Below are 12,516 nucleotides of genomic sequence, written 5' to 3' on the forward strand. Positions count from 1 at the left end.
GTGATGTTTCAGACCAGCTCCCAGCTTGACATGGTTTAGCTGTTGACCAGTTCAGACCAGCTCCCAACTTTAGCATTGTTTGACCAGCTCAAGCTATGTTTTGAAGCAGCTGGTAGCTGGTTGTGTCAGGTTCTGTTTTTTTCATTGTCTAGTTTTTGTCCAAGTGGTTTGCGTTTCCATGTTTGTTTACCCTCTGTGCACACCATAGTCTATCTGTCAGTTCAGTCACTTCATTCATTTCATCTGTCTCACTTCCTGATTGTGTCACACGCCTGATTGTTATTCCCTCTTGTTACCTGTGTTTTTAGACCCTTCTGTTTGTCTCACTCATTGCCAGATTGTTATGTGTCCTGACCATACTCTCCAGCGTTTATTTCTGATTGATTCCCGTTACAACCTGTTTTGTCTTAGACGGCCGCCTCTTGCTTTACCCGTCTGTCTTGTATTGATCCGTAGTTTATCGACCTGTTTTGGCTTTTCGAATTTCGTTTCTGGATTCTGTTTTTGTTTGGTTTTCCCTCTAGTTATCGACCCTTTGCCTGTGACTTCATTTTGGATTATCCCTGCTATTTCTGTTTGCTGGTGTATTGACCCTCTGTCTGGACACTTAACATAAACTGCCTATTCCCTGCTGATTCTGTTTGCTGGCTGTCGACCTCCGCCTGTATACTCTGCCAAGTTTACAATAAAGAATCTGAACGCTACTCCTTGGTCTTGCTACTGGGTGTGTTGTTCTGGAATCTGACAGGTTGGACCGTTCCCCCATCAAATTCAGGTGCGTTCGACACAAAGACAGTACTACGTAGCCTTTAGTTACTATCTAGCTAGCTAATTATAAAAGCTAGCTATTGCTAATATTGTTACTATAAGCAAAAGCTAGTTTAGGTCCACATCAACTGGTAGCCTACTATCTATGGACTTTTGTGATCAAATGGCTGTTGGCGTCCTATCTAATTCGGTATGAATGAACATAGCCTAGGTGGCCAGCTTATTCAAAAAGTTTTTTTAAAGTGCATACTTTAGTGGTTTAGATGGCACATTCATTCACTTAATTGACGGTTTTAGTTATAGTCCAGGTATTTGCATATTGAGCTGTATGAATACAGCTTGAATTAAATAAACTTCCTCGAATAGATAAACGTTTAGCTTAAGGTAGACACATAGCTTCCCATTTCAGCATTTCAGAAATGTGTTAAAGTTTACATTTCATTTCAACTGTTCTCAATGATGTATTCTTCAGTAAGTTATGTTACTGGAGTATACTGGCCTTATTTGTTCATAAATATGCCTAATGAAAACAACCAGGGCTGAAACTCAAATGACGCGAAAACGTTAGTTTGCTTGTCTATCTTTATCGTCCGACAATCCTAGGTCTTTTTTGAATTGTAAATACAGACTATCGCCACCTCCTGGTTTGTAGTGTTATTTCCTCTGATGCAGGCACAGAACTTACGTACATGTCGGCCGTCCGCTGTAGTCTTTGCCATGTGTTCGAACATAACTTTATGAAGGCGACGTGAGGTGAAGTGAGGCGACTCAAAGTGACTTTAACAGTCAGCCTTGGTTGCTGCTAGTCTTTGACATCAGCTCGGTGTGTCTGAGCCTTAAGTACCTTCCCTCGTTATGGGTATGCACTTTGCACTTTGCTGTACGTCGCTCTAGAGCGTCTGCCAAATACCTGTAACGTAATGTAAGTAATCACTATGTGGGCAATACACCAGGACTCTACTTGGAGTCACATGCAATGTTTCCCTACCGTAGGTTTATGTAAACCCCCTGTTAGTCCTCATTCATTTTCAACAAGTGTTGTTCCACTCATTCATAATTAGGAAGTAGCGATTGTGATTTCTGTGAAAAAAATTATTTAAAATTGTGAAGTGATATGCCATTTTTTAAAACCAGCAAACACTGCAGCTCTCCATGATGCTAATGGCATGGTCATAGTAATTTGACAAAAGAATAACAATGTTTTCTTTGTGGTGCAGTTCAGCTTACTTTTAGGAGAATAAGACTGAGTGTAATCTGTATTGTCCGATACTTTTGTACATAACTGGCTTTTGTTCATAACGATAGCTACGTAGAAATAAATGTAGTAGCTTATTACTTTTTCTACTTGCTGCAATAGCATCATATTGCATTGGTAGCTGGACACAAACAGGATCACTTTCAAAATGTTTTTCCAACAAAATTTCAGACATTGTTTTGTCTGTGCAGTAATAGCCTTTTCTGGATATATCAAAACAATCAGGATTCAAACGTACCCCATAGTCATGTCAAATGATGAATCTTGACAAATCATACTGAAAAAATGTTTGCTATTTAGCTTTGTCTGTATTTTAAAAGACACGGCTGTTTAGAGTGAATCAGTAACACATTCCCCTCATTTTACTATTTCATCTCAATTATCCTTCCCATAGAAAAATGTACAGTGAATTCATAGACAGTGCTATGCATTCAACAACTGCCCTGAGTATGGGAACATCACAAGGATGTTCATCTTGACTCAGATCAAAGGCCAGTCATTGTAACTCTCCACAGACAGTTGGAACACATCCAGCATCCAAAACAGACTGTCAGTTCTCCAATGTAGATTGTGCTGAATTAAAACATTGTGACATTCTCTGATCTAAGCTGGGTATATTGTACCCAGCTAGTGGTAGCCATGCATGTTGAGATTGTGATGAGTTGTGCCAAGTGAAGAGCAGACCATTTAAATCAATTGAAAAGGCTGCTCTTGAAAATGCATGCAATTTCCACTGCATTTAATGCACTATAATTTGCATATACGGTATAAAGATGACCTTTGAACTACAACACTCTCCCCCTCTATAGCTGGTAGATTTTTCTTCCCACTAGGGAGCTTTTTTCACATGACATGCTTGCTATTTTTGGGGTTCAGGTCTGGTGTTCTGCTACTTTGTACTGTAAAGCGTCTTTGTTACAGTCTTCTGCTAAAATAAATTAAATTAAATAGTTTTATTTATTCTGTGATCAACAGTTGGTTCAGAGATACTTTAGGGATGGCTGGTTATTGTACAAGCACACTGTCCTACAAATATAAAGGTAAATCTGTGAATGACTGCAAACAATATTGAATTACATTATTATGGTATATATTAAGCATCAGCAAAATCAGAGAAATCAAACGCATTGCATCAGCTTATATCAGTCAAAACATTTCCAGCCATTCCTATGTGGGGATTGAATGGGTGAAGTTCAATTTATTATGAGACTCTGAGCTATTGGGTCAGGCTCCTTGGTGACATCAAAAATTCCCTGACCTAATGGCCAATAAATGTTTTAGTCTCATTGCATGTCTCCTCCCATAGTTGAGATTTGCATATATTTTTTTCAAAGGTTTCAAATCCCGACCGTGGGGTGCAGTCTTTATCTTGCTATTTTTCAGATCTTAATCCCTCTGTCGACATTATCCTTAACCCCTCCTTGTCTCATTTTCCAATACAATTTACATGTGGGTGGTACACTTTGGGAGGAGTTGAGGAGGGAGGTGGGGTGGCGAGCCAGTCCAGACCACGCCCATACGATCCTGACACAGAATTTTACAGTCACATTAAGTACCTGCTAGATCAGTGGCAGATTCCGGAGGACCACATTTGATACTGTGTTTTATTCATAAATTATGTGAATATGTTTCGAGTTTGTTCATTCTATATGCTTATCACATTATCATTGTTGTGGGCAACATTAGCCTCCTAGGCAAACTTCATGCTCCTGCCTCCATGTGCTTTGTTTAATTACATCTTCTTTAAGTATACTGTACTTAATTATGAAAAGAAACATTGTAAATCATTTAAAAGAAACCTTATATGTAAATATTCACTTGGCCTAGAATGATCGATCTACAGAATGATACCTAATATGATCACATAGCAGGCAGCCATTACCAGAAATATCCTGGTAGATATTTCTAGTATCTTCTGTTCTTATTTGGTCTTGATCTTGCCAAATTCCTCATGCTTTCTTGGATTGGAAACATTCTCTGCATTGACAAATTACTTGACATTCAAATTATAAAGCTTCTCATCTAAATTGCATCATACATTTTTTACCTTCGTTCGGCCTGTTGCCAGGCCTCTTCATGATGACAGGATCCTATATTTTCCATGAATCATGCCAGCAATATGTGTGTGGTTCAGTGGATTCAGTAGATTATTGGCTTCAAGTAGAAAAGGCATTGTGAAAAACATTTGTCATTCACTCTCTGATTGGCTGGGTGGACAGCTACAAATCATACTGATGCTGTAATTACACACAACCTCTCCTACAAAGTTTCTGCTTTTAAGCTTTTCCTTGTTGAGACTAATTTTTCATCTGGGTAAAAAAAAAAGATTGACATACATTTTCAACCATATGGTATCTTGTAGAAATGGAAGTCTTACCCTCTAATCTTGTTGCTTTTTGGAAAAAAATGTATCCAGATGATTTTAAAGCATACTTTAATGTCCATTGACTTGTGTGAGTTCAGCTACAAAGAAGTATTTATTCCAGCCTAGCTTTTCAAATTTCACAATCTTTCTTTGAAGTGTTGAGCTCAGATATCTTGGGTATGACAATACAATAATGTTCTGACATGGACGGGGTTAACAATGCTGCTTGTCCTCTGTGTCACGGCAAGAATAAATATTACATTAAAGCTTTTAACGATTATGTTGGACACCACAATGAGAAATTTTGAAAAACGTTGTGGTTTCTTGAAACATGACAGTACCAGTGCCTTGAAGCATAGTCACTAACTTTGCATGGCCAGCTGGGGAGGGGGTTGTGGAGGGAACATGCTTTTGAAATTGGTTAACTATGATCAAAGACATACGTAGGCACTCATGTCTGGTACATTCTGGTATTGACTTGGTAGTAGGTGAGAGAGATCTTGAGAGCTACTGATGAAGTGAAAACATTTTCCAAAAATTAATGCTTATATTTCCAAATATGAAACATTTATGGGTATGAATTTAACTCCACACTTTATAAGACTTCCAAAAGTGCCCAATCCCTGCGATTTAAGCACAATCTTAGCTTAGTTTAAGCACAATGTAATCATGGGCTGGAATGTGCTTTGTTGTTTCTCATTTAGCTGACTTCACTCAAGCAATTTGTGGTTTCACATTTTAGGTGCATACGTATTTGCACACCAAAGTGACACAAGTCCCTTTGTACTCATTTGTCATCTCCTTGATTTTGTTGAACATTCCATTATTGTATGTTTGCTGATGGCAAGTGCGATAATGGAATACAGCTATGTGGAATTAATGTTGTGTTCATCGATGCTAGAGATTAAGCAAAGGTAGCTTGTTCCAAGGTACTGCAATTCCAGTGACTGCAGAAGTTGGGAAAAAGAGAGGGTTTTGTGAAGACAACACACAGGAACAGGAGGACAGTGATTTATTGTGTCTTGTGTCTTTGTGATCTGTTCATCGCTGTAAACCCATCCATTTGCTACAATAGTCAGTCTGACCTGTCCACCCTCTGCAACAGATGCTAAATATGGCCAGAGACAGGGATGGAGGACCATGGTTTGCTAGCTCTTACAGTCAATAGACTCAATCACTTCATTTAATTTTGATGGATTTGATGTTTTGCAACTTACCTTGATACCAGAATAGCCAAGCACACATAAAAAAGATGAAAAAGAAAAAGATGCAGCTGAAGATTTTTCTGCGAACATGCATGTTAGTGTGTCTGCAGAAAACCACTGTCATCTTATGTTACTGAGACAGCAACTTTGCACTTGGACTACTACAAAATAGGTGTTTAGTCTACCATTCATTTGATATTGCACATGTATCAGTACATAAAAATAGATTTAAAAGGCATAAAACAAGCTTAAATTAAAGCCATCCGTCATATAAGTGTCTTGAGGGGAGAATGTCACGGCGGTGGCAGTGTTTCAGGCAGCTAGGCAGCTGTTTTAAATGAGAGTGATACCAGTAAACATGCATTTATGTGTGCAAACGTGGAAGTGTGAATTCAAATCCAATAAAACGTGTATGTCTCGCATTTAGCGCAATATGTCACACGTGGTGCTCTTGTACTAGTCTGTTTAGCAGGTGGGTCTCTGAGAGATTTTCATTGAGTACAACATAAAAAATGTGATGCTATTCTATTATTCCGTTTTCATTGAGGTTTGCAGAAATACAGCGAGCTCCATAATGCTTGGGACAAAGACATATTTGGCATCTCTCACCTGACCATTCACCCTTTTCCAGTCATCATTCCAATGAGGTTTTACAAATTCCAGATGCTTGGTTTTGTTCATTGTGCTCAGTAAAGGCTGTTCATGCCACCCTTCCAAAGAGTTTGTTGGTATGGAGGTGCCATTTTATGATTTAGTTATTTTGTAGACTTAGCGTCCCCAAGATGCAACGAATCCCTGCAATTGATCTCTTCTACAATTATCAATTACTGATGGCATCAAATGAATTTCAGGCTGCAGTTTGCATGGTATTCAGAGTAGTATGCACTTCTGTTTAGCTTATTCATATAAGAATCTTACCGTGCCCAGATGCTGGGATGAAAAATGGGACAAAGAAAAAAGACAGAGACAGGGTTTTTTTCCCCCTGAGTGAAAGAAACTGCCAAAACACTCACTCATAATCCTTATTTGGATGGTTCAGTCAAATGACAGGTCTGGAAAGGAGTAGTCACCATGTGTTCCACATTTTCCATTTGTGTTGCCTTCAGCTGCCCCCTAGACCTCAAACGCAGTGCACTTTTTGACTTGCCTTGGCAGTTAATCTCTGTGAAGACAGTTCTGAGTCAAAGTACACGTGCACATGCAGTCGCTGCATAACATCTGCCTTCATCTATTCAAAATTCGAAGAGTGAAGTTGGTCCAACTGCCGGATTGGAATGAACTGTTCCTTCAGTCACAAAGGTAGAGTGAATTAGTGCAGTGAATTAGTGCACCTTAATTAATTACCATCTTTTTCAGGTCACCTTGATCTAGTTGACATCTGCATGTCCCTGATCTTTCCATTAAGTGAATAGAAAGGCTTTTTAAAGTCAATTTTGTAATGTGGCATAAAATACACTTCCTTCTTGATACCTTTTACATTGGCACTTTTTTGGCAATAGCAAACAATTTCATATTAGCTATACGCATTCTCATTCTCAACTTTCAGACAGACACAGCCGAGAAACGCCTACGGCTTTCATTTCTTAACCCTGTGCACTGTGTATTACATCATATGGATCTCCAACGAGGGTGTGACAATATGACATCACGCAAAATAAATAATAATAAATAAAAAAAACATATATTTGTCTGTGTGTTATGAAAAAAAGAATTACCTCAAAAAAACGCAGAATTAACATAAATACTTAAAATAATTAACGGAGCCCAGTGGGGAAATTGGCTTTTTGAGGGGAATTCATAGATATCAGCAGATGGCAATATTATTTCTGGTGCTAAGGTTGAGAACCGAAAGCTGGCCCCTTGCACAACACAGGACACTTGATATTTGAAAGACAATGTGGAATTTGCAGTGTGCAATTCCGCTGTAAATACAACCTACCAACACAGATGTCACAAAAAACATGAATCTTACATATTGCCGCTTTAAATAGGTAAAGGAAACAAAAGATGGCTTTGCTATTGAAAAACCTCCATTGTCAGTTGTGCTATTTACAGTTGATATTTGTATATGAATTGTATATGAGGTATGTGACCCTGGACATTTCCCCCCCAGCATCCGTATTGCTATTTTTCTCATTTTTCCTTACTGTGATTTCTGCATGTTTTATCGTGCTTTTATTATCCATGGTTGGAGGGGCGAAAATATGGCAAACTTCATACAGTATGTAATGGTGTATTGTAACACATATTTGTTATACAGTTATGGTAATGTCTTTCCTGTTCAGAGTCAGATTGGGGTTAGGTCTGTTTTTTACATTGGCCAACTGTTAGACATTTCACAGTGTAAGTTTCAGCACTCATCAGCAGGGAAGACCCTTTTGCAAGAAATGTTCAGCGGACCAACAACCTCTGTCAGTCACCAGTCCTTAACTTGGAAAACAGATCAGCAAAATGGACTCCATAGCTTCTGCAGCTTTGTTCAGCATTTCATGGTAGACTCAAGAAGATAATTAAAATGACGCTTCATACATCTTGAAGCCAGCTATCCAGCAGTGTGCTGAAGCTCTTTTATTCTGAGGATGCAGTCACCCATAGGGAGGAGACCAAGAGAGACGGACAGAATCACTGTCTGCTCTTCATATGCAATTGCCCCGCACAGTGGACATTGGAAACAAGTATGAATTTATTTAGTATGGCATGTGGCACATGCACTACTCTCAATTGAACCAATATATGATTGGGAAGTAATGTCGGTATGCGGTTCTTTTGCACTGAGGTCACTGAGTGCATGAAGGAAGCCACTAAGGTATATTGCATCTACTGACGAGCTGTTACTCATGTCCGCTGGTCTTATGTAACTGTCTGGGTTGAACGTATCAACGCTCAGACATATAGCACTAATGATGCTATGGTCTTCTGACAGATCAGAAAGCGAGTCCTTTGATGATGGGGCACTGGGCAACTTCAAAGTATGAAGTGGCAAGAAAAAGTTTTAATACCAATATATGGTTTGTTCCAATCAAATGAATAATTAATGACCACATCTGCATAACACAGTAAAAGAACAAGATGTCTTTTGATGTGCTACTGTTTATTCAGTCAGGACTCACATATTTAGATAAACATATTAATATTAATTATGTGATGCAACTCGGTAAATGGCGTATCATAGCACAGATCTCATAAAAAATTTTTTCATTTGATGTGAAACTAGAAGATTAGAGCTACAAGAGGTATCACTCGTCAGGACTGACGGGGTTCTCAAACTTTTGAACAGGGCCTTTTCCCTTTTTTTATTATTTTGAAACTGTTAAAAATTTAAATAAAAAGTAATATTGCTTCAAAATTGGGAGAAATGTGTCATGTTTAACTTTGTACCATTTAGAGTTCAGGTTCTGTTCACCAAGATATTAATTGTAAAAAGCTTTTTGACCAGAGGTGCCCACATTTTTACATACAACTTTACGTAGATGACTGGGTTGATCAGTTTAATTGCCAAGAAAGCTAATTGTTGAACCAGCTTGTAGCATAACCCTTAATGCCCACCTGCATTCCTCCCTTACTGAAACCAGCATGGAAGTGCTGTGGGTGATTTTGTACATACCTGCCAGAAAGGTAAAAGCAGCCATCTTTATTATGTCTGAAAGCACAAATGGATTCACAAGATGGTTGCTTTTTATTATTGCCCTTTTTTAATATATAAGTGTTTTCTTTCAGGTTATCCACAATTGCCTAATTCAGGAAATGGACCACCCTACTGTTGGGAATATTGCTGTGCCAGGTCAGTGGCTCTTCTTCACCTTTGCAGGGCATTGTCAAATAAACTGAATGTAATTTAGGTGTGTAAATCACAGTGCCTAGTTGATTGTCTGCATTCATTTTGGGTAAAATGAGATTTGTTAAAAACATTGATTTTCAAAAGGTGTAGTGGTTTGTGGGAGATTAGTATAAGGTGTGCATTGCCTCAATATGTATTGACCAATATTACAGAAACATTTTTGAAGCAAGAGTATTGTTAGACCTGAATGCTGCACAGGCAAATATAATATTTGTCTTAATAACTGAACATACACGAGTTGCAGGCTGTGTATTAGTCACTGTTTGTTAGTTATTTTCCATTCACTGGTCATATCTGGTTTTGTACTATAAAACTATTATAAGAATTATGCAGAAGAATCAATTTTCTCAAATGCAAAAATAGATGCTGGGAGTGTTTCTACAATTTTGTATGATTTTACACAATTTTGGTGTAGCTCATTGCAATTTTGATGTTAGCCGAGTCTACGATTCGTGCCCTTGCCACCCTCCTGCTCAGACAGTGCATGTTGCAGCCAAGCAGATTGCTATATTCAGAGCTCTCCTATTCAATGTATGCATGTCCCATTTGACTTTGATACAAATTCCAAAACAGGAAAATGCATTATGCTTAATATTTTTACATAGGCATGCACGTTTTCACCTGCATAAACAAACCGCAACCTTTTCAGTATGTATGTGAGAATATTACGCACCAGCAAATAAGTTCTTGAGACTTCATGTAGGGAGGGCAAATTTCTGGAAATCAACATGAATATTGTGATTCAAATGTCAGCTTAATCTTAAATGAATGTGTTGTGGAGAACAGGACCTTAGTCTTGTTCTCCAGTCTGCTGACACTCACCTGGCCATTAACTCAAGCGGGGCAGTTTAAACTGTATTTGTGGTTCACTTTTGGACATACAGTATACTGTATTACTGAAGTTTTAACCAAGGACAGAACAGAACGTTTACTTCTGAAAGACGACATTGATGTTTTGCAGTGCTTTTTTGAAGTGTTGAGGCACCACATTTCCCCCTTCAAAAGAGTGGACATAATTAGGGAGACATTTTCCAAGGTCGGACATGAATGGGTTGCGGTGAACAAGAAAGAAAACATTTGCCTTAAGGCTTGCTTCCCGCATCCTTCATAGTTGTTCATGGTTATTTTACCGTATAATGAGCAACTCTTGAGTAATATTCAAAAAGGTTTTTTTCAGGTGGTTCCAACCAACCACAAAATGGTTGATTTGGTTCAAAGTGGCCTCTAAATATTTCTGAGCCAGTTGCTTGCACGTGTCCCTCTGGGTTGATATACTGTACATTCTGGAAGTGTTATTACCACTTCACTGACTAAAATAACTGAGGAAATGGAAATTGACTTGTCATTACATGGCTTAGTTATATGAAACAAAGTACAATAATGACATTACATTACAGTCATTTAGCTGACTCTTTTATCCAAAGTGACTTACAGTCGATAAGACTAAGCAGGGGCCAATCCTCCCTTGAGCAATGTGGGGTTAAGGGGCTTGATCAAAGATCAGCTGCACTGATCTCATTGCGGCTATACTGGGGCTTGAACCACCAACCTTCAAGCTCTCAGTCAAGCACCTTAGCCACTGGGCTATACGCTGTCCCCCTTGATCATACATTATATTGTACATGATTGAGGTACACCACAAAGACTTACCTTTTAAATAGTTATTACCTGTTTAACTTACTATAAATATATATAGACACCAGGATGTAGAATATACTATACTGACATTCAGCTCTGGTTTTTTGGCTAATTGATACTTGTGTAGCATTTACTTGTGCAGTTGACCCACATTTAGTTGAATTGTGTGCTTCTTGACCCTTCTCGCACATATGTGGCTTTACTTGTAGGTGCATGTTCATGTCCAATTTTTCATCGAATTCTTAAGGATTATGCACCAAATTGGGGTGCTTTCAATATCAGTTGATCTCCTGAGTGCTTTTCTAAACAATCTGTGGTACACTTTGAAGGCTTTGATCTATTGTTTATTATTGTGTGTCATGCACATTGTTGCCTTCATCCCAGCACAATCAAGGGTGGTTATAATTATCAGAAGAAGAGGAAAACCACTGAAACCACTGATTTTCATTTCAGAGCTCTGCTTGACCTCCACTTCAATAAATACAGCACAGATTGCTCTCATACTTGCCAGCCTCCTTTGTAACGTGCTTAAAAAAAGATTAAAAGACTGATGGAGGGGGTCGTTGTCAGTGCGCCCACAGTTCAGCCCCCTTCATTGTATAGTCAACTTCCTTTCTTTTTGGTTTTCAGACTTGTTTATCAAACATTTGAAAGAAAAGAAAAAAATGTCGGCGTACATTTGTGAGCTGATCCACTGTAATTGCTGTCGTCTTTGTCTCATGAGAGCCTGAATAGATGTTTGGTGAATAGCAGTGAAAACGTGCTCTTCCATGGAGCACGTCCATTGTCTTTTTAAGGGAAAACGAGTGATGGAATTCCAGCAAACAAAAAGGAAAGTTGGCCATTAGCTGCCGCATTTGTAAACATTATGTAATAAGAGGGCTTCAAATTTAATAGAGTCACTTAAAATGGCTGCCAGGGAGAGGAGCTGGCCAGTAAATAAGAGTGGGAGGGCCATTTAATTACATAATGTCTTCTATCATCTGTCCCCTCACATTTCTCTATTTATGTATTTGGAAAAATGAATGGCTAATTGCATTAATGTAAAAATAGCAGTGGAAAAGGCCACAAGGGCTTAAAGATCCCCATCAAATGCAACACTTAACAATACCTTTGCACTGTGTAACAGTGACTCTAATAGACTCCCTTTGTGCTGTCTCGCATGGGTCAGTGGACAGAGGAGGGAGGTTGGGGGGATCTTTGTAGATGGTTTTGCACTGTTGATTGCGAGGAGCTCCCTCATTAACGAGTGTGCAAAACAATTTATTGTGAGGCATTTCCCAAAATAAACCCCTTTCTTTAAACTAACAGGCCTTGGCAAGAGCGCCGTTTTGGCTGTGCATGAGGCTTTTGTGAGACTGAATGGGAACAGTGAGGGTGGGTTTCTCCGTGTCCAGGTTTTACTGCTTTACTTTACCGACTTTTTACTGACTTTTTTAATTCCAAT

The 12,516-nt window shown here is 38.7% G+C and overlaps 1 protein-coding gene across 2 annotated transcripts in view; it reads left to right on the top strand.

Annotated features, from left to right (window-relative positions):
• Positions 1-12,516, top strand: part of sugct (succinyl-CoA:glutarate-CoA transferase) — a 113,678-nt gene that overhangs the window by 77,463 nt on the left and 23,699 nt on the right. For both annotated transcript variants that reach the window (XM_061239924.1, XM_061239925.1), the window contains one exon: positions 9,311-9,374. In XM_061239924.1, coding sequence (XP_061095908.1) covers positions 9,311-9,374 — 64 coding nt within the window. The remainder of the gene's footprint in view (positions 1-9,310; positions 9,375-12,516) is intronic.

The sequence above is a fragment of the Conger conger genome, chromosome 4, assembly GCF_963514075.1.
Source record: "Conger conger chromosome 4, fConCon1.1, whole genome shotgun sequence".
Taxonomy (NCBI): domain Eukaryota; kingdom Metazoa; phylum Chordata; class Actinopteri; order Anguilliformes; family Congridae; genus Conger; species Conger conger.